The sequence below is a fragment of the Salvelinus alpinus genome, chromosome 3 (genome assembly GCF_045679555.1).
Source record: "Salvelinus alpinus chromosome 3, SLU_Salpinus.1, whole genome shotgun sequence".
NCBI classification, from domain to species: domain Eukaryota; kingdom Metazoa; phylum Chordata; class Actinopteri; order Salmoniformes; family Salmonidae; genus Salvelinus; species Salvelinus alpinus.
The window spans coordinates 100,792,692-100,818,270 of record NC_092088.1 but is presented as its reverse complement, the minus strand read 5'-3'; the positions used below and the strand labels follow the sequence as shown (position 1 = coordinate 100,818,270).

General features: G+C 47.2%; 1 protein-coding gene across 1 annotated transcript in view; it reads left to right on the top strand.

Annotated features, from left to right (window-relative positions):
- dock1 (dedicator of cytokinesis 1) overlaps nucleotides 1-25,579 on the top strand; it is an 800,130-nt gene that overhangs the window by 746,221 nt on the left and 28,330 nt on the right. The window contains exon 47 of the mRNA XM_071394671.1: nucleotides 23,222-23,359. Coding sequence (XP_071250772.1) covers nucleotides 23,222-23,359 — 138 coding nt within the window. The remainder of the gene's footprint in view (nucleotides 1-23,221; nucleotides 23,360-25,579) is intronic.

The following is a 25,579-nucleotide window of genomic DNA, read 5'->3' as shown; positions in this document are numbered from 1 at the left end:
CTTGTTGAAGATACAGTATATTACCAAGGAAGATCTCCTCTAGTTGAACATACAGTATATTACCAAGGAAGATCTCCTCTAGTTGAAGATACAGTATATTACCAAGGTAGATCTCCTCTAGTTGAAGATACAGTATATTACCAAGGAAGATCTCCTCTAGTTGAAGATACAGTATATTACCAAGGAAGATCTCCTCTTGTTGAAGATACAGTATATTACCAAGGTAGATCTCCTCTTGTTGAAGATACAGTATATTACCAAGGTAGATCTCCTCTTGTTGAAGATACAGTATATTACCAAGGAAGATCTCCTCTTGTTGAAGATACAGCATATTACCAAGGGAGATCTCCTCTTGTTGAAGATACAGTATATTACCAAGGAAGATCTCCTCTTGTTGAGGATACAGTATATTACCAAGGAAGATCTCCTCTTGTTGAAGATACAGTATATTACCAAGGAAGATCTCCTCTTGTTGAAGATACAGTATATTACCAAGGAAGATCTCCTCTAGTTGAAGATACAGTATATTACCAAGGAAGATCTCCTCTTGTTGAAGATACAGTATATTACCAAGGAAGATCTCCTCTAGTTGAAGATACAGTATATTACCAAGGAAGATCTCCTCTTGTTGAAGATACAGTATATTACCAAGGGAGATCTCCTCTTGTTGAAGATACAGTATATTACCAAGGGAGATCTCCTCTTGTTGAGGATACAGTATATTACCAAGGGAGATCTCCTCTAGTTGAAGACACAGTATATTACCAAGGGAGATCTCCTCTAGTTGAAGATACAGTATATTACCAAGGAAGATCTCCTCTAGTTGAAGATACAGTATATTACCAAGGAAGATCTCCTCTTGTTGAAGATACAGTATATTACCAAGGGAGATCTCCTCTAGTTGAAGACACAGTATATTACCAATGGAGATCTCCTCTAGTTGAAGATACAGTATATTACCAAGGAAGATCTCCTCTTGATCTCCTCTTCTTCACTGCTTTAGTTTTAGTCAGCGTTTAAACAGAAACATCAGGTTAGACGTTTCCTCCTGCTGTTGCCGTGGTGAGAGGGATTAAAGTTCTCTTCTGTTGTGGTCCAGTAAAAGGAAAAAAGCAGCACACGTACACACACCAGTAAAAGGAAAAAAGCAGCACACTTACACAAACACACGCACAGACACACACCCACACACACACACACGTACACACTCCACAGCAGACACACACACACACTTACAGACACACACACACACACTTACACACACACAGCAGACACACACACACACTTACACATACACAGCAGACACACACACACACTTACACACTCCACAGCAGACACACACACACACACACACTTACCCACTCACTCACACACGTACACACACACTCACACTTACACACACACACACTTACACATACACAGCAGACACACACACACACTTACACACTCCACAGCAGACACACACACACACACTTACCCACTCACTCACACACGTACACACACACACACACTTACACACACACACACTTACACACTTACACAAACACACACACAGCAGACACACACACAGTGATACAGCCAACAGAGCCTGAACAGAGATAACTTTGAAAATGATGAGTAAGGCAAGGGGAACAGAACGAGGGAGCAGCTGTCTCTCTCTGCCAGAGAGCTTGTTTTGTCTCCTAAAGTCAGACGTCTGTTAGAGAGGAGAACAGAGCTGTCTGTCTCTGCCAGAGAGGTTGTTTGTTTCCTAAAGTCAGACGTCTGTCACGATCGTGTGGCGGATTAACGGACCAAAATGCAGCAGTTGGAAAATATGCCATCTTCTTTTATTTTAACACGAAGATGAACACGACACAAAAACACTTTAACAAAATAACAAAACGACCGTGAAGCTACAAACGTTGTGCACAAACATACAGGCTACTAACGTTCTTACATAGACAATTACCCACAATCAATGAGAGCCTATGGCTACCCTAAATAAGGCTCCCAATCAGAGACAACCGAAATCAGCTGTCTCTAATTGGGAACTCATTCAGGTAACCATAGACTCTCCTAGATAACTAACCAACATAGACAACGCTAGACATATACACTCAACACAAAACCATCTACTACACCCCATAACCCCTTTACCAAATAAACACCCAAAACCAACAAAACATAAACATTCCCCATGTCACACCCTGACCTAACTAAAATAATCAAGAAAACAAAGAATAATAAGGCCAGGGCGTGACATAACCCCCCCCTTGAGGCGCGAACTCCGGGCGCACCATACACAGTCTAGGGGAGGGTCTGGGTGGGCTTCCATCCACGGTGGCGGCTCCGGCTCTGGTCGCGGTCCCCACGTCACCACAGTACCTAAACACCTCCTAGGCTTCCTCCAAACGACCCCCCTCCACCTTAACCCCATTGCATTCAGGGGCAGTTCCGGACTAAGGGGCAGTACCAGGGTAAGAGGCAGTACCAGGGTCAGGGGCAGTACTAGGGTCAGGGACAGTACCAGGGTCAGGGGCAGTACCAGGGTAAGGGGCAGCACCAAGGTAAGGGGCAGCACCAGGGTAAGGGGCAGCACCAGGATAAGGGGCAGCTCCGGACTGAAGAATGGCAGCTCCGGACTGAGGGACTGCAGCTCCGGACTGAAGGACTGCAGCTCCGGACTGAAGGACTGCAGCTCCGGACTGAGGGATGGCCCATGGCTGGCTGACGGATCTGGCTGCTCATGGCTAGCTGACGGATCTGGCTGCTCATGGCTAGCTGACGGATCTGGCTGCTCATGGCTAGCTGACGGATCTGGCTGCTCATGGCTAGCTGACGGATCTGGCTGCTCATGGCTAGCTGACGGATCTGGCTGCTCATGGCTAGCTGACGGATCTGGCTGCTCATGGCTGGCTGACGGATCTGGCTGCTCATGGCTAGCTGACGGATCTGGCTGCTCATGGCTGGCTGACGGATCTGGCTGCTCATGGCTAGCTGACGGATCTGGCTGCTCATGGCTAGCTGACGGATCTGGCTGCTCATGGCTGGCTGACTGATCTGGCTGCTCCTGTCTGGTTGGCGGCTCTGGCAGATCCTGTCTGGTTGGCGGCTCTGGCAGATCCTGTCTGACGGACGGCTCTAGCGGCTCCTGTCTGGCTGGCGGCTCTAGCGGCTCCTGTCTGGCGGACGGCTCAGTGGGCTCATGGCAGACGGGCGGCTTTGCAGGCTCATGGCAGACGGGCGGCTTTGCAGGCTCATTGCAGACGGATGGCTCAGATGGCGCTGGGGAGACGGATGGCTCAGATGGCGCTGGGGAGACGGATGGCTCTGATGGCGCTGGGGAGACGGATGGCTCAGATGGCGCTGGGGAGACGGATGGCTCAGATGGCGCTGGGGAGACGGATGGCTCTGGCCGGATAAGGCGCACTGTAGACCTGGTGCGTGGTGCCGGAACTGGAGGCACGGGGCTAAGGACACGCACCTTCATACTAGTGCGGGGAGCAGGGACAGGGCACACTGAACTCTCAAAGCGTACTCTATACCTGGTGCGTGGTACCGGCACTGGTGGCACCGGGCTGAGGGCACGCACCTCAGGACTAGTACGGGGAGAAGTGACAGTGTGTACAGGACTTAGGAGACGCACAGGTGGCTTAGTGCGTGGGGCCGGAACTGGAGGCACCGAACTGGATACACGCACTATAGGGAGAGTGCGTGGAGGAGGAACAGGGCTCTGGAAATGCACTGGTAGCCTAGTGCGTAGTGTAGGCACTGTAGGTACTAGGCTGGGGCGGGGAGGTGGCGCCGGAAATACCGGACCGTGCAGGCGTACTGGCTCTCTTGAGCATTGAGCCTGCCCAACCTTACCTGGTTGAATGCTCCCGGTCGCCCGACCAGTGCGGGGAGGTGGAATAACCCGCACCGGGCTGTGTAGGCGAACCGGGGAAACCATGCGTAAGGCAGGTGCCATGTAAACCGGCCCGAGGAGACGCACTGGTGGCCAGATATGTAGGGCCGGCTTCATGACATCCGGCTCAATACTCAATCTAGCCCTGCCAGTGCGGGGAGGTGGAATAACCCGCACCGGGCTATGCACACGTACAGGAGACACCGTGCGCTCTACTGCGTAACACGGTGTCTGCCCGTACTCCCGCTCTCCACGGTTAGCCTGGGAAGTGGGCGCAGGTCTCCTACCTGCCCTTGGCCCACAACCCCTTAGCCCCCCCCCAAGAAATTTTTGGGAGTTACTCACGGGCTTTTCGGGCTTCCGTGCAAGACGCGTCCCCTCATAACGCCGGTTCCCTTCTCCGGTTGCCTCTGTTCTCCTCAGTGCCTCCACCTGTTCCCATGGGAGGCGATCCCTTCCAGCCAGGATCTCCTCCCATGTGTAGCAACCTTTACCGTCCAATACATCGTCCCAAGTCCATTCCTCCTTCTTGCGCTGTCCCTTACTCCGTTTACACCGCTGCTTGGCTCTGGATAGGTGGGTAATTCTGTCACGATCGTGTGGCGGATTAACGGACCAAAATGCAGCAGTTGGAAAATATGCCATCTTCTTTTATTTTAACACGAAGATGAACACGACACAAAAACACTTTAACAAAATAACAAAACGACCGTGAAGCTACAAACGTTGTGCACAAACATACAGGCTACTAACGTTCTTACATAGACAATTACCCACAATCAATGAGAGCCTATGGCTACCCTAAATAAGGCTCCCAATCAGAGACAACCGAAATCAGCTGTCTCTAATTGGGAACTCATTCAGGTAACCATAGACTCTCCTAGATAACTAACCAACATAGACAACGCTAGACATATACACTCAACACAAAACCATCTACTACACCCCATAACCCCTTTACCAAATAAACACCCAAAACCAACAAAACATAAACATTCCCCATGTCACACCCTGACCTAACTAAAATAATCAAGAAAACAAAGAATAATAAGGCCAGGGCGTGACAACGTCTGATAGAGAGGAGAACAGAGCTGTCTCTCTCTCTGCCAGAGAGGTTGTTTGTCTCCTATAGTCAGACGTCTGATAGAGAGGAGAACAGAGCTGTCTCTCTCTCTGCCAGAGAGGTTGTTTGTTTCCTAAAGTCAGACGTCTGATAGAGAGGAGAACAGAGCTGTCTCTCTCTCTGCCAGAGAGGTTGTTTGTCTCCTATAGTCAGACGTCTGTTAGAGAGGAGAACAGAGCTGTCTCTCTCTCTGCCAGAGAGGTTGTTTGTTTCCTAAAGTCAGACGTCTGATAGAGAGGAGAACAGAGCTGTCTCTCTCTCTGCCAGAGAGGTTGTTTGTCTCCTATAGTCAGACGTCTGATAGAGAGGAGAACAGAGCTGTCTCTCTCTCTGCCAGAGAGGTTGTTTGTTTCCTAAAGTCAGACGTCTGATAGAGAGGAGAACAGAGCTGTCTCTCTCTCTGCCAGAGAGCTTGTTTGTCTCCTAATGCCAGACGTCTGATAGAGAGGAAAACAGAGCTGTCTCTCTCTGCCAGAGAGCTTGTTTGTCTCCTATAGTCAGACGTCTTTTAGAGAGGAGAACAGAGCTGTCTCTCTCTGCCAGAGAGCTTGTTTGTTTCCTAAAGTCAGACGTCTGATAGAGAGGAGAACAGAGCTGTCTCTCTCTGCCAGAGAGCTTGTTTGTCTCCTATAGTCAGACGTCTGTTAGAGAGGAGAACAGAGCTGTCTCTCTCTGCCAGAGAGCTTGTTTGTCTCCTATAGTCAGACGTCTTTTAGAGAGGAGAACAGAGCTGTCTCTCTCTGCCAGAGAGCTTGTTTGTCTCCTAATGTCAGACGTCTGATAGAGAGGAGAACAGAGCTGTCTCTCTCTGCCAGAGAGGTTGTTTTGTCTCCTAAAGCCAGACGTCTGATAGAGAGGAGAACAGAGCTGTCTCTCTCTGCCAGAGAGCTTGTTTGTCTCCTATAGTCAGACGTCTGATAGAGAGGAGAACAGAGCTGTCTCTCTCTGCCAGAGAGCTTGTTTGTCTCCTAATGTCAGACGTCTGATAGAGAGGAGAACAGAGCTGTCTCTCTCTGCCAGAGAGCTTGTTTGTTTCCTAAAGTCAGACGTCTGATAGAGAGGAGAACAGAGCTGTCTCTCTCTGCCAGAGAGCTTGTTTGTCTCCTATAGTCAGACGTCTGTTAGAGAGGAGAACAGAGCTGTCTCTCTCTCTGCCAGAGAGCTTGTTTGTCTCCTATAGTCAGACGTCTGATAGAGAGGAGAACAGAGCTGTCTCTCTCTGCCAGAGAGGTTGTTTGTCTCCTATAGTCAGACGTCTGATAGAGAGGAGAACAGAGCTGTCTCTCTCTGCCAGAGAGCTTGTTTGTCTCCTATAGTCAGACGTCTGATAGAGAGGAGAACAGAGCTGTCTCTCTCTCTGCCAGAGAGCTTGTTTGTTTCCTAAAGTCAGACGTCTGATAGAGAGGAGAACAGAGCTGTCTCTCTCTGCCAGAGAGCTTGTTTGTCTCCTATAGTCAGACGTCTGTTAGAGAGGAGAACAGAGCTGTCTCTCTCTGCCAGAGAGCTTGTTTGTCTCCTATAGTCAGACGTCTGATAGAGAGGAGAACAGAGCTGTCTCTCTCTGCCAGAGAGCTTGTTTGTCTCCTATAGTCAGACGTCTGATAGAGAGGAGAACAGAGCTGTCTCTCTCTCTGCCAGAGAGCTTGTTTGTCTCCTATAGTCAGACGTCTGATAGAGAGGAGAACAGAGCTGTCTCTCTCTGCCAGAGAGCTTGTTTTGTCTCCTATAGTCAGACGTCTGATAGAGAGGAGAACAGAGCTGTCTCTCTCTGCCAGAGAGCTTGTTTGTCTCCTATAGTCAGACGTCTGTTAGAGAGGAGAACAGAGCTGTCTCTCTCTCTGCCAGAGAGCTTGTTTGTCTCCTATAGTCAGACGTCTGTTAGAGAGGAGAACAGAGCTGTCTCTCTCTCTGCCAGAGAGCTTGTTTGTTTCCTAAAGTCAGACGTCTGTTAGAGAGGAGAACAGAGCTGTCTCTCTCTGCCAGAGAGCTTGTTTGTTTCCTAAAGTCAGACGTCTGATAGAGAGGAGAACAGAGCTGTCTCTCTCTGCCAGGGAGCTTGTTTGTGTCCTAAAGCCAGACGTCTGATAGAGAGGAGAACAGAGCTGTCTCTCTCTCTGCCAGAGAGCTTGTTTGTCTCCTAAAGCCAGACGTCTGTTAGAGAGGAGAACAGAGCTGTCTCTCTCTCTGCCAGAGAGCTTGTTTTGTCTCCTATAGTCAGACGTCTGTTAGAGAGGAGAACAGAGCTGTCTCTCTCTGCCAGAGAGCTTGTTTTGTCTCCTAAAGCCAGACGTCTGATAGAGAGGAGAACAGAGCTGTCTCTCTCTGCCAGAGAGCTTGTTTTGTCTCCTATAGTCAGACGTCTGATAGAGAGGAGAACAGAGCTGTCTCTCTCTCTGCCAGAGAGCTTGTTTGTCTCCTATAGTCAGACGTCTGTTAGAGAGGAGAACAGAGCTGTCTCTCTCTCTGCCAGAGAGCTTGTTTGTCTCCTATAGTCAGACGTCTGATAGAGAGGAGAACAGAGCTGTCTCTCTCTGCCAGGGAGCTTGTTTGTCTCCTAAAGCCAGACGTCTGATAGAGAGGAGAACAGAGCTGTCTCTCTCTCTGCCAGAGAGCTTGTTTGTCTCCTATAGTCAGACGTCTGTTAGAGAGGAGAACAGAGCTGTCTCTCTCTGCCAGAGAGCTTGTTTTGTCTCCTAATGTCAGACGTCTGTTAGAGAGGAGAACAGAGCTGTCTCTCTCTGCCAGAGAGCTTGTTTTGTCTCCTAATGTCAGACGTCTGTTAGAGAGGAGAACAGAGCTGTCTCTCTCTGCCAGAGAGCTTGTTTGTTTCCTATAGTCAGACGTCTGATAGAGAGGAGAACAGAGCTGTCTCTCTCTGCCAGAGAGCTTGTTTGTTTCCTAATGTCAGATCTGTTTCAATGAGACAAATGAAGGAGAAAGGCTGCTCTAGTTAAACCCTAAACCAGGGGGAATCAAATGGAAATGTGCAAACCTATGTGATAGATGTCATCCTGGAGTACCCATCGTAGTCAGCCAATTAGAGAATAGTATCAACACACATACTTCCCTACCAGGCAAAAAGACAGTCACTGCTCATCGTGTGGAACTGAGAAAAATAGCTTTTATTTACCTTGGTTTCACAATAACTTTATGCAGTTACTGCTAACACTTGTCCACATGATTAAGCATGTATTTAATGTAGCAAAAATGACATTAACTCATTTTCGAACAAATGAGCAGTTTCTGCCTTTTTGCTCGGCAGGATGAACACACAGTACTATAATAATAATAATATGTGCCATTTAGCAGACTCTTTTATCCAACGTGTTATACATTTTACACACGGCTTAGTTATACTACAGTATACTGTACTACCCTGTACTAATACTAGAGTACAGGACAGTATACTGTACTACCCTGTACTAATACTAGAGTACAGGACAGTATACTGTACTACCCTGTACTAATACTAGAGTACAGGACAGTATACTGTACTACCCTGTACTAATAATAGAGTACAGGACAGTATACTGTACAACCCTGTACTAATACTAGAGTACAGGACAGTATACTGTACTACCCTGTACTAATACTAGAGTACAGGACAGTATACTGTACTACCCTGTACTAATACTAGAGTACAGGACAGTATACTGTACTACCCTGTACTAATACTAGAGTACAGGACAGTATACTGTACTACCCTGTACTAATACTAGAGTACAGGACAACAGCTTAGTTATACTACAGTATACTGTACTACCCTGTACTAATACTAGAGTACAGGACAGTATACCCTACTACCCTGTACTAGTACTAGAGTACAGGACAGTATACTGTACTACCCTGTACTAATACTAGAGTACATGACAGTATACTGTACTACCCTGTACTAATACTAGAGTACAGGGCAGTATACTGTACTACCCTGTACTAATACTAGAGTACAGGACAGTATACTGTACTACCCTGTACTAATACTAGAGTACAGGACAGTATACTGTACTACCCTGTACTAGTACTAGAGTACAGGACAGTATACTGTACTACCCTGTACTAATACTAGAGTACAGGACAACAGCTTAGTTATACTACAGTATACTGTACTACCCTGTACTAATACTAGAGTACAGGACAGTATACTGTACTACCCTGTACTAATACTAGAGTACAGGACAGTATACTGTACTACCCTGTACTAATACTAGAGTACAGGACAACAGCTTAGTTATACTACAGTATACTGTACTACCCTGTACTAATACTAGAGTACAGGACAGTATACTGTACTACCCTGTACTAATACTAGAGTACAGGACAGTATACTGTACTACCCTGTACTAATACTAGAGTACAGGACAGTATACTGTACTACCCTGTACTAATACTAGAGTACAGGACAGTATACTGTACTACCCTGTACTAATACTAGAGTACAGGACAGTATACTGTACTACCCTGTACTAGTACTAGAGTACAGGACAGTATAGTTAAGTGAAGCAGTGTGTACAGTACCATACACCCTTCCCATAGTGCACTACTGTTGACCCTTAGGGTGAAAGGGTGATATTTGGTACACATACCTACTCCTGGAGCTGAGCAGGGTCCATAATGTGTCCAAACAGAAACCTCTGTATCACGGGACCTCTGCCGACATGTACCAAGTGGTATTGTGTTGGCGTTGCCAGGCCATATGTGTTGAATCAGATTACAGGCCTGTCTCGGCATCATGAGGTGTTATAGAATGTGCAGGTCTTCTATCTGCAGTAACCTAACAGGATTCTGTCACCTAGGGTAACCGTATTCTAATCTGTTGCCATGCCACCACCGTGCTGTTATATCATCCTCTTCCTGATGATGATACTATAAAAAGACACGGGTATCCTGGGAAACAGTGTGGATCTTCCCACAGCACTTTCTCTCCTTCAAGTGCTCTCTCTCTCTCTCCCCCCTTTGCTCTTCCTCCTCTCTCTCTCTCTCTCTCTCTCTCTCTCTCTCTCTCTCTCTCTCTCTCCCCCCTTCTATGCTCTTCCTCCTCTCTCTCTCTCCTTCAATCTCTCTCTCCTTTGATCTCTCTCTCCTTCGATCTCTCTCTCTCTCTCTCCCCTTTGCTCTTCCACCTCCTCTCTCTCTCTCTCTCCTTCGATCTCTCTATTTCTCACCTTTTCTCTTTCCCCCTCATCACTCTTTCTCTATTTCTCTTTCTTTCTCTCTCTCTCTCTCTCTCTCACTCTTCCCCTCCTCTCTTTTTCTCCACCCTTTCCCACTCCATCCTCTCCCACTTTCTCTGTGTTGCTCTCTCCACCTACTCCCTCTCTATCCACCCTTTCCCCCTCCTCCCTTAATTTCTCTCTCTCTGTCTCTCTCTGTGTGTGTCTCTCTCTGTGTGTGTCTCTCTCTGTGTGTGTCTCTGTCTCTCTTTGTGTGTCTCTCTCTGTCTCTCTCTCTATCTCTGTCTTTCTCTGTCTCTCTCTCTGTCTTTCTCTGTCTCTCTCTGTCTGTCTCTGTCTCTGTCTCTCTCTCTCTCTCTCTCTCTCTCTCTCTCTCTCTCTCTCTCTCACTCTGTCTCTCTCTCTCTCTGTCTTTCTCTGTCTCTCTCTCTGTCTCTTTCTCTGTCTCTCTCTCTGTCTTTCTCTATCTCTCTCTCTGTCTGTCTGTCCCTCTCTCTCTCTCTCTCTCTCTCTCTCTCTCTGTCTTTCTCTGTCTCTGTCTCTTTGTCTGTCTCTGTCTCTTTGTCTTTCTCTCTCTCTCTCTCTCTCTCTCTCTCTCTCTCTCTCTCTCTCTCTCTCACTCTGTCTCTCTCTCTCTCTGTCTTTCTCTTCCCACAGCACTTTCTCTCCTTCAAGTGCTCTCTCTCTCTCTCCCCCCTTTGCTCTTCCTCCTCTCTCTCTCTCTCTCTCTCTCTCTCTCTCTCTCTCTCTCTCTCTCTCTCTCTCCCCCCTTCTTTGCTCTTCCTCCTCTCTCTCTCTCCTTTAATCTCTCTCTCCTTTGATCTCTCTCTCCTTCGATCTCTCTCTCTCTCTCTCCCCTTTGCTCTTCCACCTCCTCTCTCTCTCTCTCTCCTTCGATCTCTCTATTTCTCACCTTTTCTCTTTCCCCCTCATCACTCTTTCTCTATTTCTCTTTCTTTCTCTCTCTCTCTCTCTCTCTCACTCTTCCCCTCCTCTCTTTTTCTCCACCCTTTCCCACTCCATCCTCTCCCACTTTCTCTGTGTTGCTCTCTCCACCTACTCCCTCTCTATCCACCCTTTCCCCCTCCTCCCTTAATTTCTCTCTCTCTGTCTCTCTCTGTGTGTGTCTCTCTCTGTGTGTGTCTCTCTCTGTGTGTGTCTCTGTCTCTCTTTGTGTGTCTCTCTCTGTCTCTCTCTCTATCTCTGTCTTTCTCTGTCTCTCTCTCTGTCTTTCTCTGTCTCTCTCTCTGTCTGTCTCTGTCTCTCTCTCTCTCTCTCTCTCTCTCTCTCTCTCTCTCTCTCTCTCTCTCTCTCTCTCTCTCTCTCTCTCTCACTCTGTCTCTCTCTCTCTCTGTCTTTCTCTGTCTCTCTCTCTGTCTCTTTCTCTGTCTCTCTCTCTGTCTTTCTCTGTCTCTCTCTCTGTCTGTCTGTCTGTCCCTCTCTCTCTCTCTGTCTTTCTCTGTCTCTGTCTCTTTGTCTGTCTCTGTCTCTTTGTCTTTCTCTCTCTCTCTCTCTCTCTCTCTCTCTCTCTCTCTCTCTCTCTCTCTCTCTCTCACTCTGTCTCTCTCTCTCTCTGTCTTTCTCTGTCTCTGTCTCTGTCTTTCTCTGTCTCTCTGTCTCTCTGTGTGTCTCTCTGTCTCTCTCTCCTCTCTCTGTCTCCCTGTGGTGATGATGAAGGTGGTTAATATCAGAGGAGACACTCTGAGGGTGACTGTAAAGCCTCATCTCATCCATCTTCATATAGCGGAGAAGCTTTTACTGTAGTTTGTGTAACAGAACACATCAACAGCCCACTGCTTTGTGACGTCCCAAAGATAAACCTCTGTCTCTGTAAGGCCAACCCTATAGGCCAACCCTATAGGCCAACCCTGTAGGCCAACCCTATAGGCCAACCCTGTAGGCCATAGGCCAACCCTATAGGCTAACCCGGTAGGCCAACCCTATAGGCCAACCCTATAGGCCAACCCTATAGGCCAACCCAATAGGCCAACCCTATAGGCCAACCCAATAGGCCAACCCTATAGGCCAGCCCTATAGGCCAGCCCTATAGGCCAACCCTATAGGCCAACCCTATAGGCCAACCCTATAGGCCAGCCCTATAGGCCAACCCTATAGGCCAGACCTATAGGCCAACCCTATAGGCCAGACCTATAGGCCAACCCTATAGGCCAGACCTATAGGCCAACCCTATACATTTACATTTACATTTAAGTCATTTAGCAGACGCTCTTATCCAGAGCGACTTACAAATTGGAAAGTTCATACATATTCATCCTGGTCCCCCCGTGGGGAATGAACCCACAACCCTGGCGTTGCAAGCGCCATGCTCTACCAACTGAGCCACACGGGATTGGCCTATAGGCCAATCCTATAGGCCAACCCTGTCCATCATCACACATGTGGCCCATTGTATTAGTTGAGTCAGTAGCAACTTCCTCACCACTGTAGCACATACAAATCCTTAGCATAGAAACATGGGAATATACTATATCTGGAATTGTCAATAAAAAGCATTTGAAAATGACACATTATTTTGTATAATAGTTCCAGGACCTGTTTTAACTGGGTCAGTCTCAATAGTTCCAGGACCTGTTATAACTGGGTCAGTCTCTATAGTTCCAGGACATGTTATAACTGGGTCAGTCTCAATAGTTCCAGGACCTGTTATAACTGGGTCAGTCTCAATAGTTCCAGGACCTGTTATAACTGGGTCAGTCTCTATAGTTCCAGGACCTGTTATAACTGGGTCAGTCTCTATAGTTCCAGGACATGTTATAACTGGGTCAGTCTCAATAGTTCCAGGACCTGTTATAACTGGGTCAGTCTCAATAGTTCCAGGACCTGTTATAACTGGGTCAGTCTCTATAGTTCCAGGACCTGTTATAACTGGGTCAGTCTCTATAGTTCCAGGACCTGTTATAACTGGGTCAGTCTCTATAGTTCCAGGACCTGTTATAACTGGGTCATTCTCAATAGTTCCAGGACCTGTTATAACTGGGTCAGTCTCAATAGTTTCAGGACCTGTTATAACTGGGTCAGTCTCTATAGTTCCAGGACCTGTTATAACTGGGTCAGTCTCAATAGTTCCAGGACCTGTTATAACTGGGTCAGTCTCAATAGTTCCAGGACCTGTTATAACTAGGTCATTCTCAATAGTTCCAGGACCTGTTATAACTGGGTCAGTCTCTATAGTTCCAGGACCTGTTATAACTGGGTCAGTCTCAATAGTTCCAGGACCTGTTATAACTGGGTCAGTCTCAATAGTTCTAGGACCTGTTATAACTGGGTCAGTCTCAATAGTTCCAGGACCTGTTATAACTGGGTCAGTCTCAATAGTTCCAGGACCTGTTATAATTGGGTCAGTCTCTATAGTTCCAGGACCTGTTATAACTGGGTCAGTCTCTATAGTTCCAGGACCTGTTATAACTGGGTCAGTCTCTATAGTTCCAGGACCTGTTATAACTGGGTCCGTCTCAATAGTTCCAGGACCTGTTATAACTGGGTCAGTCTCAATAGTTCCAGGACCTGTTATAACTGGGTCAGTCTCAATAGTTCCAGGACCTGTTATAACTGGGTCAGTCTCAATAGTTCCAGGACCTGTTATAACTGGGTCAGTCTCAATAGTTCCAGGACCTGTTATAACTGGGTCAGTATCTATAGTTCCAGGACCTGTTATAACTGGGTCAGTCTCAATAGTTCCAGGACCTGTTATAACTGGGTCAGTATCTATAGTTCCAGGACCGGTTATAACTGGGTCAGTCTCAATAGTTCCAGGACCTGTTATAACTGGGTCAGTCTCAATAGTTCTCAGTTATATAAACATGATTTCTGCCTTGAATACACGTCTAATTGGTGAATATTGCAGAAGATTGCATTAGTTAATAGTGATATAGTGTAGTATGTCTGGGCTCTGTATCTATCTGTGTATCTGGGCTCTGTATCTATCTGTGTATCTGGGCTCTGTATCTGTCAGTATGTCTGGGCTCTGGGTCAGTTTCAATAGTTCCAGGACCTGTTATAACTGGGTCAGTCTCAATAGTTCCAGGACCTGTTATAACTGGGTCAGTCTCAATAACTACTACTACTGCTGTACAAGGTCAGAGTTCCCTCTCTATAGGAGACTACTGCTGTACAAGGTCAGAGTTCCCTCTGTATAGGAGACTACTGCTGTACAAGGTCAGAGTTCCCTCTGTATAGGAGACTACTGCTGTACAAGGTCAGAGTTCCCTCTGTATAGGAGACTACTGCTGTACAAGGTCAGAGTTCCCTCTGTATAGGAGACTACTGCTGTACAAGGTCAGAGTTCCCTCTGTATAGGAGACTACTGCTGTACAAGGTCAGAGTTCCCTCTGTATAGGAGACTACTGCTGTACAAGGCCAGAGTTCCCTCTGTATAGGAGACTACTGCTGTACAAGGTCAGAGTTCCCTCTGTATAGTATAGGAGACTACTGCTGTACAAGGTCAGAGTTCCCTCTGTATAGGAGACTACTGCTGTACAAGGTCAGAGTTCCCTCTGTATAGGAGACTACTGCTGTACAAGGTCAGAGTTCCCTCTGTATAGGAGACTACTGCTGTACAAGGTCAGAGTTCCCTCTGTATAGGAGACTACTGCTGTACAAGGTCAGAGTTCCCTCTGTATAGAAGACTACTGCTGTACAAGGTCAGAGTTCCCTCTGTATAGGAGACTACTGCTGTACAAGGTCAGAGTTCCCTCTGTATAGTATACTACTGCTGTACAAGGTCAGAGTTCCCTCTGTATAGTATAGGAGACTACTGCTGTACAAGGCCAGAGTTCCCTCTGTATAGAAGACTACTGCTGTACAAGGTCAGAGTTCCCTCTGTATAGGAGACTACTGCTGTACAAGGTCAGAGTTCCCTCTGTATAGAAGACTACTGCTGTACAAGGTCAGAGTTCCCTCTGTATAGGAGACTACTGCTGTACAAGGTCAGAGTTCCCTCTGTATAGGAGACTACTGCTGTACAAGGTCAGAGTTCCCTCTGTATAGGAGACTACTGCTGTACAAGGTCAGAGTTCCCTCTGTATAGTAGACTACTGCTGTACAAGGTCAGAGTTCCCTCTGTATAGGAGACTACTGCTGTACAAGGTCAGAGTTCCCTCTGTATAGTATAGGAGACTACTGCTGTACAAGGCCAGAGTTCCCTCTGTATAGAAGACTACTGCTGTACAAGGTCAGAGTTCCCTCTGTATAGGAGACTACTGCTGTACAAGGTCAGAGTTCCCTCTGTATAGGAGACTACTGCTGTACAAGGTCAGAGTTCACTCTGTATAGAAGACTACTGCTGTACAAGGTCAGAGTTCCCTCTGTATAGTATAGGAGACTACTGCTGTACAAGGTCAGAGTTCCCTCTGTATAGGAGACTACTGCTGTACAAGGTCAGAGTTCCCTCTGTATAGTAGACTACTGCTGTACAAGGTCAGAGTTCCCTCTGTATAGGAGACTACTGCTGTACAAGGTCAGAGTTCCCTCTGTATAGGAGACTACTGCTGTACAAGGTCAGAGTTCCCTCTGTATAGGAGACTACTGCTGTACAAGGTCAGAGTTCCCTCTGTATAGGAGACTAGAACACTCAGAAGACTTGTGTAGGTTAATGCAGACATTGTCCCTCTCTCTCTCTCTCTCTCTCTCTCTCTCTCTCTCTCTCTCTCTCTCTCTCTCTCTCTCTCTCTCTCTCACTCTCACTCTCTCTCACACACACTACCTTCTCTACCAGAGACTTCACACCCCTCTTTGTTGTCAGAGTAAACCCTTTAGTCAGGCGTTTGGCTGCTGTGAATATGTAAGCCGTAAAGACACCGTACTGAAGACACTGTATACGGTGGAGCGGTGAGGGTGGAGTGTCTGTTGGCTGTGGAAGCGTATACTGTAAATAAACCCTCTTTGTGTGCCTGCATGCAGCCAGAGACCTGCACTAAATCCATTGTAACAGGATTACATGTTTTCTTTCTGTGCCTTTACCTTATTTACGCATATTAATCCACAAGCGTGCGTATTTTTTTTATTGGATTTTATTTTATTCAAAACTTTAAGAATATTTGTTTTTATATAAACAAAGGAACAGTTGTATGTTCAAACCTGGGAAGGAGGAAGTAAAGGGGGCACTATATATACTATATACACTATACACTATATATACTATATACACTATACACTATATATACTATATATACACTATACACTATATATACTATATATACTATATAAGGAGGAAGTAAAGGGGGCACTATATCATTAGTTGTAATATTCTACTCATTCTAAGAGAGACAATACTGCAAAGCAGTGGTTTTCTAACCTCTCCTCGGTGACCCCCTGACCTCTCCTCGGTGACCCCCTGACGTTTTACAATGTTGTGGCTCTGAACTATCACACCTGACCTCTCCTCGGTGACCCCCTGACCTCTCCTCGGTGACCCCCTGACATTTTACAATGTTGTGACTCTGAACTATCACACCTGACCTCTCCTCTGTGACCCCCTGACCTCTCCTCGGTGACCCCCTGATCTCTCCTCGGTGACCCCCTGACGTTTTACAATGTTGTGGCTCTGAAATATCACACCTGACCTCTCCTCGGTGACCCCCTGACCTCTCCTCGGTGACCCCTTGACCTCTCCTCGGTGACCCCCTGACCTCTCCTCGGTGACCCCCTGACGTTTTACAATGTTGTGGCTCTGAAATATCACACCTGAACTCTCCTCGGTGACCCCCTGACCTCTCCTCGGTGACCCCCTGACCTCTCCTCGGTGACCCCCTGACGTTTTACAATGTTGTGGCTCTGAAATATCACACCTGACCTCTCCTCGGTGACCCCCTGACCTCTCCTCGGTGACCCCCTGACGTTTTACAATGTTGTGGCTCTGAACTATCACACCTGACCTCTCCTCGGTGACCCCTTGACCTCTCCTCGGTGACCCCTTGATCTCTCCTCGGTAACCCCCTGACCTCTCCTCGGTGACCCCCTGACGTTTTACAATGGTGTGGCTCTGAAATATCACACCTAACCTCTCCTCGGTGACCACCTGACCTCTCCTCGGTGACCCCCTGACGTTTTACAATGTTGTGGCTCTGAATTATCACACCTGACCTCTCCTCGGTGACCCCCTGACCTCTCCTCGGTGACCCCCTGACCTCTCCTCGGTGACCCCCTGACGTTTTACAATGTTGTGGCTCTGAAATATCACACCTGACCTCTCCTCGGTGACCCCCTGACCTCTCCTCGGTGACCCCCTGACGTTTTACAATGTTGTGACTCTGAACTATCACACCTGACCTCTCCTCGGTGACCCCTTGACCTCTCCTCGGTGACCCCCTGACCTCTCCTCGGTGACCCCCTGACGTTTTACAATGTTGTTGCTCTGAACTATCACACCTGACCTCTCCTCGGTGACCCCCTGACCTCTCCTCGGTGACCCCCTGACGTTTTACAATGTTGTTGCTCTGAACTATCACACCTGACCTCTCCTCGGTGACCCCCTGACCTCTCCTCGGTGACCCCCTGACGTTTTACAATGTTGTGGCTCTGAACTATCACACCTGTTTCACCTGATCAAGGACTCTGTGATTCACCTGACGAGTTGATTCACCTGATCAAGGACTCTGTGATTCACCTGACGAGTTGATTCACCTGATTAAGGACTCTGTGATTCACCTGACGAGTTGATTCACCTGATCAAGGGCTCTGTGATTCACCTGACGAGTTGATTCACCTGATCAAGGACTCTGTGGTTTAGCTGACGAGTTGATTCACCTGATTAAGGGCTCTGTGATTCACCTGACGAGTTGATTCACCTGATTAAGGGCTCTGTGATTCACCTGATTAAGGACTCTGTGATTCACCTGACGAGTTGATTCACCTGATCAAGGGCTCTTAGATTTAGCTGACGAGTTGATTCACCTGATCAAGGGCTCTGTGATTCACCTGACGAGTTGATTCACCTGATCAAGGGCTCTGTGATTCACCTGACGAGTTGATTCACCTGATCAAGGACTCTGTGATTTAGCTGACGAGTTGAATCACCTGATTAAGGGCTCTGTGATTCACCTGACGAGTTGATTCACCTGATTAAGGACTCTGTGATTCACCTGACGAGTTGATTCAACCTGATTAAGGGCTCTGTGATTCACCTGACGAGTTGATTCACCTGATTAAGGACTCTGTGATTCACCTGACGAGTTGATTCAACCTGATTAAGGGCTCTGTGATTCACCTGACGAGTTGATTCAACCTGATTAAGGGCTCTGTGATTCACCTGACGAGTTGATTCAGGTGCTCTGGAATAGATCCAGAACGTGACTTGGGGTCCCGAGGAGACGACAGATCCCTGCTATAAGGCACCGTCTCCTAACTGCACTTAAACCATTGGCTGTCAGCCTGTTTATAAAGTCTAACACGATCTGTTACCAGAGCCTCCTGGCTGTAGAAACACTAACTCTCCAAGATGATTGGCTGGAGAATAACTAACTCTCCAAGATGATTGGCTGTAGAAACACTAACTCTCCAAGATGATTGGCTGTAGAAACACTAACTCTCCAAGATGATTGGCTGGAGAATAACTAACTCTCCAAGGTGATTGGCTGTAGAATAACTAACTCTCCAAGGTGATTGGCTGTAGAATAACTAACTCTCCAAGGTGATTGGCTGTAGAATAACTAACTCTCCAAGGTGATTGGCTGTAGAAACACTAACTCTCCAAGATGATTGGCTGTAGAATAACTAACTCTCCAAGGTGATTGGCTGTAGAATAACTAACTCTCCAAGATGATTGGCTGTAGGGACACTCAGCCTGTTATAAAGTCTAACACGATCCGTTACCAGAGCCTCCTGGCTGTAGAAACACTAACTCTCCAAGATGATTGGCTGTAGAATAACTAACTCTCCAAGATGATTGGCTGTAGGGATACTCAGCCTGTTATAAAGTCTAACACGATCTGTTACCAGAGCCTCCTGACTGTAGAAACACTAACTCTCCAAGATGATTGGCTGTAGAAACACTAACTCTCCAAGACTGTAGGGATACTCAGCCTGTTATAAAGTCTAACACGATCCGTTACCAGAGCCTCCTGGCTGTAGAAACACTAACTCTCCAAGATGATTGGCTGTAGAAACACTAACTCTCCAAGATGATTGGCTGTCTCCCCTTGGGAATACACTTCCTCCAGTGACCAGACGGAGCTGCAGTGCATTTGGAAAGTATTCAGACACCTTTCCTTTTTCCACATTTTGTACGTCACAGCCTTATTCTGGATTAAAGTAATAATTTAAAAAAATCCTCATTAGTGTACACACAATACCCCATAATGACAAGCGAAAACAGGTTTTTTGAAATGTATTAAAAAACAGAAATACCTTATTTACATAAGTATTCAGACCCTTTGCTATGAGTCTCGAAATTGAGCTCAGGTGCATCCTGTTTCAATTGATCATCCTTGAGATGTTTCTACCACCTGATTAGGAGTCCGACTGTGGGAAATTCAATTGATTGGACATGATTTGGAAAGGCACACACCTGTCTATATAAGGTCCCACAGTTGACAGTGCACGTCAGAGCAAAAACCAAGCCATGAGGTCGAAGGAATTGTCCGTAGAGCTCCTAGACAGGATTGTATCGAGGCACAGATCTGGGTAAGGGAACCAACAAATTTCTGCAGCATTGAAGTTCTCCAAGAACACGGTGGCCTCCATCATTCTTAAATGGAAGACGTTTGGAAGCACTAGACTCTTCCTAGAGCTGGCCGCCCGGCCAAACTGAGCAATCGGGGGAGAAAGGCCTTTGTCTGGAAGGAACTTATCTGATAAGTTTGCTCTTAGAAACCAGTAAAGGCTGTTCTTGGGTAGCGGAATGACTTTGGCTTCCCTCCAGGCCTGAGGACAAAGGCTTTCCTCTCGTCTCAGATTAAAGATATGACAGATAGGAGTGGCTATAGAGTCAGCCACCATCCTCAGTAGCTTTACATCTAAGTTGTCAATGCCAGGAGGTTTTTCATTATTTGATCAATAATTTAAAAAAAAATCTGCCTCTCCCACACTAACTTTACAACATAAAAATATGCAATGCTTTTCTTTCATTATTCGTATTTTTTATGCATGAATATGAAGGCTCACTGTTCGTTGTTGGCATTTCCTGCCTACATTTGCCCACTTTGCCAATGAAGTAATCATTAAAATAATTGGCAACATCAAATGGTTTTGTGATGAATAAGCCATCTGATTCGCTGAAAGATGGAGTTGAATTTGTCTTTCTGCCGCCCATCATTTCATTTAAAGTTCTCCAAAGTTTTTCCCCCATCATTCTTCTTATCATTGTTTTTGGTTTCATAATACCGTTTCTTCTTCTTCTCTGTTGAGTTTAGTCACATAATTTCTCAATTTGCAGTAAGTCAGCCAGTCAGATGTACAGCCAGACTTATTAGCCATTCATTTAGCCCCCATCTCTTTCAACCATACAGTTTGTTCAATTCCTCATCAAATCCATGGAGCCTTAACAGTTCTAACAGGAAGTTAATTAACAGGTGCATGTTGATCTGTAAGTGGGTCTTTAGACACCCTTTCCTGTTAGGTGGTGTCATGCTGTTATACTATGTGTTGAATCACTTGACCGTCTCATTACTAGGTGGTCACATGTTGTGATGTATATAATCTATAATGTGGGTCTTTGCTCTCTCATTACTAGGTGGTCACATGTTGTGATGTATCGAATCTATAATGTGGGTCTTTGCTCTCTCATTACTCAGTGGTCACATGTTGTGATGTATAGAATCTATAATGTGGGTCTTTGCTCTCTCATTACTAGGTGGTCACATGTTGTGATGTATAGCATCTATAATGTGGGTCTGTTCTCTCTCATTACTAGGTGGTCACATGTTGTGATGTATAGAATCTATAATGTGGGTCTGTTCTCTCTCATTACTAGGTGGTCACATGTTGTGATGTATAGCATCTATAATGTGGGTCTGTTCTCTCTCATTACTCAGTGGTCACATGTTGTGATGTATAGAATCTATAATGTGGGTCTTTGCTCTCTCATTACTAGGTGGTCACATGTTGTGATGTATAGCATCTATAATGTGGGTCTGTTCTCTCTCATTACTAGGTGGTCACATGTTGTGATGTATAGAATCTATAATGTGGGTCTGTTCTCTCTCATTACTAGGTGGTCACATGTTGTGATGTATAGCATCTATAATGTGGGTCTGTTCTCTCTCATTACTAGGTGGTCACATGTTGTGATGTATAGAATCTATAATGTGGGTCTTTGCTCTCTCATTACTCGGTGGTCACATGTTGTGATGTATAGTATCTATAATGTGGGTCTGTACATGTACTTTCTCATAGGCCTCATAAAGGCTAGACTCAGACATTTACTATAGACATGTAATCCCCTAGATTTTTATGTATTTATTTAACCTTTATTTAACTCGGCTAGTCAGTTAAGAATAAATTCTTATTTTACAAAGACGGCCTACCCCGGCCAAACCCTCCCTTAACCCGGACGATGCTGGGCCAATTGTGCGTCGCCCTACCTACCTACCTACCTGCCTGCCTGCCTACTTGTACACTCTCTATCAGTCTTGTGTCAGTCCTGTGTCAGTCCCGCGTCAGTCCCGCGTCAGTCCTGTGTCAGTCCCGCGTCAGTCCCGTGTCAGTCCCGTGTCAGTCCTGTGTCCGTCCTGTGTCAGTCCTGTGTCAGTCCTGTGTCAGTCCTGTGTCAGTCCTGTGTCAGTCCCGTGTCAGTCCCGCGTCAGTCCCGCGTCAGTCCCGTGTCAGTCATGTGTCAGTCCTGTGTCCGTCATGTGTCAGTCCTGTGTCCGTCCTGTGTCAGTCCTGTGTCAGTCCTGTGTCAGTCCCGCGTCAGTCCCGCGTCAGTCCCGCGTCAGTCCCGCGTCAGTCCCGCGTCAGTCCCGCGTCAGTCGCGTCAGTCCCGTGTCAGTCCTGTGTCAGTCCTGTGTCCGTCCTGTGTCCGTCCTGTGTCCGTCCTGTGTCCGTCCTGTGTCCGTCCTGTGTCCGTCCTGTGTACTCTTAGCTTTACTGTATCGTGTAAAGGAGCAGTGTGATAACAGAAGGAAACACACAGCGTGTCTAGAGAGTAGGAACACGGGGAGGGGAGGTGACTATGGCAACCAGGCCTTCTACATTCTACTGGGGTTTTAATGAACACGGTCAAGTTCCCCTGGCTTTCTCAGTGGGTTCTACACACACACACACACACACACACACACACACACACACACACACACACACACACACACACACACACACACACACACACACACACACACACACACACACACACACACACACACACACACACACACACACACACACACACACACACACACACACACACACACACACACACACACACACACACACACACACACACACAAAAACAAGTACACTCCCCCACACACACCATGACTTGCTGTGAGCTCAGCCGTACTTAACAGTGCTAAGTCCCAGTGTCTACCTGACACCAGTAGGAGAGGAATGTTATGGGGTTTTGTGTCCATTTTGTTGTGTTGAGGTCCCTTACTTGACGTGTGTGTGTGTGTGTGTTCAAATCCCATAGGAAAACTGGTGTGTCCATTGAGAGTGTGTGTGTTCAAATCCCATAGGATGACTGGTGTGTCCATTGAGAGTGTGTGTGTTCAAATCCCATAGGATAACTGGTGTGTCCATTGAGAGTGTGTGTGTTCAAATCCCATAGGATAACTGGTGTGTCCATTGAGAGTGTGTGTGTGTGTTCAAATCCCATAGGATAACTGGTGTGTCCATTGAGAGTGTGTGTGTTCAAATCCCATAGGATGACTGGTGTGTCCATTGAGAGTGTGTGTGTTCAAATCCCATAGGATAACTGGTGTGTCCATTGAGAGTGTGTGTGTGTGTTCAAATCCCATAGGATAACTGGTGTGTCCATTGAGAGTGTGTGTGTTCAAATCCCATAGGATGACTGGTGTGTCCATTGAGAGAGTGTGTGTGTGTTCAAATCCCTTAGGATGACTGTTGTGAACATTGTGTTTCCAGATCCCTTACCTAGCTGATGGAGTTCGTATCCATGGAGAGAAAGTGACTGAGGCTCTGAGGCCTTTCCATGACCGCCTGGAGGCCTGCTTCAAACAGCTCAGAGAGAAAGTGGAGAAACAGTACGGAGTCAAGACACTGGTAATATCTCTCTCCTGTGCTCTCTCCTCTCTCCGATTCTCTATTCTCTCCTTTCTTCTTCTCTCTCCTATGCACTCTTCTCCTCTCTCCTCCCTTCTCCTCTCTTCTCCTCTCTCCAATTCTCTATTCTCTCCTCCTCTCTCCTCTCTTCTCCTCTCTCATATGCTCTCTTCTCCTCTCTTTTCTTTGTCCTCTCTTCTCCTCTCGTCTCCTCTCCTATGCACTCTTCTCCTCTCTTCTCTTCTCTCCTCTCTTCTCCTCTCTCCTATGCTCTCGTCTCCTCTCTCCTCTGCTCTCCTCTCTTCTACTCTCTTCTCTGCTCTCCTCTCTTCTCCTCTTCTCTCCTCTCTTCTCTGCTCTCCTCTCTTCTCCTCTTCTCTCCTCTCTTCTCTCTCTTCTCCCTTCTCCTCCTCTCTTCTCTGCTCTCCTCTCTTCTCCTCTTCTCTCCTCTCTTCTCCTCTCTCCTCTCTTCTCCTCTCTTCTCCCTTCTCCTCCTTTCTTCTCTGCTCTCCTCTCTTCTCCTCTCCTTTCTTCCTCTCTACTTCTCCTTTCTCTCTAGTCCTCTTTTCTCTTCTTCTCTCGTCTCATCCTACTCTCTCCTACTCATTTTAATTTGACATGTTAGTAATTTAGCAGACGCTCTTATCCAGAGCCACGTACAGTTAGTGCATTCATCTTAAGGTAGCTTGGTGAGACAACCACATATCACAGGCATAGAAAGGAGATTTTCCCTCAATAAGGTAGCTGTCAGTAGACTCAGAGCTAGAAGGGGTGGGGTGGGGTCAAGTGCAAGGAGTGTGAGGAGGAGGATTAGTTAAGATACTATTTGAAGAGGTGGGGTTTCAGATGTTTTCAGAAGATGGGCAGGGACTCTGCTGTCCTACGTTCAGGGGGAAGATGGGCAGGGACTCTGCTGTCCTATGTTCAGGGGGAAGATGGGCAGGGACTCTGTTGTCCTATGTTCAGGGGGAAGATGGGCAGGGACTCTGTTGTCCTAGCTTCAGGGGGAAGCTGGTTCCACCATTGGGGTGCCAGGACAGAGAAGATCTTGGACTGGGCTGAGTGGGAGCTGCCCTCCCGTAAGGGTGGGAGGGGCCAAGAGACCAGAGGTGGTAGAACAGAGTGTTCGGGGTGTTGAGTTAGAGCCTGAAGGTAGGGAGGGCCAAGAGACCAGAGGTGGTAGAACAGAGAGTTCGGGGTGTTGAGTTAGAGCCTGAAGGTAGGGAGGGCCAAGAGACCAGAGGTGGTAGAACAGAGTGTTCGGGGTGTTGAGTTAGAGCCTGAAGGTAGGGAGGGCCAAGAGACCAGAGGTGGTAGAACAGAGTGTCCGGGGTGTTGAGTTAGAGCCTGAAGGTAGGGAGGGCCAAGAGACCAGAGGTGGTAGAACAGTGTGTTCGGGGTGTTGAGTTAAAGCCTGAAGGTATGGAGGGCCAATAGACCAGAGGTGGTAGAACAGAGTTTTCAGGGTGTTGAGTTAGAGCCTGAAGGTAGGGAGGGCCAAGAGACCAGAGGTGGTAGAACAGAGTGTCCGGGGTGTTGAGTTAGAGCCTGAAGGTAGGGAGGGCCAAGAGACCAGAGGTGGTAGAACAGAGTGTCCGGGGTGTTGAGTTAGAGCCTGAAGGTAGGGAGGGCCAAGAGACCAGAGGTGGTAGAACAGAGTGTTCGGGGTGTTGAGTTAGAGCCTGAAGGTAGGGAGGGCCAAGAGACCAGAGGTGGTAGAAGAGAGTGTTCGGGGTGTTGAGTTAGAGCCTGAAGGTAGGGAGGGCCAAGAGACCAGAGGTGGTAGAACAGAGTGTTCGGGGTGTTGAGTTAGAGCCTGAAGGTAGGGAGGGCCAAGAGACCAGAGGTGGTAGAACAGAGTGTTCGGGGTGTTGAGTTAGAGCCTGAAGGTAGGGAGGGTCAAGAGACCAGAGGTGGTAGAACAGAGTGTTCGGGGTGTTGAGTTAGAGCCTGAAGGTAGGGAGGGTCAGTTCCTCTTGCTGTACTTCTTCTCTCTCCTCTCCTGTTGTTGGCCCGTTAAAAAGTGTCCCTGGATTTATTTCCAAACGAACTTTTATGCCGTCACCTGCAGTTTTGTCAAAATTATGGGCACAATGCAGCTGGCAGTACCACCTACCAGACCCTGGGCCCGGTCAGTATGGAAGAGCATACACACACACACACACACACAGTCTTGTACAGCTAACTTTGTGGGGACATACAATTCAGTCCCATTCAAAA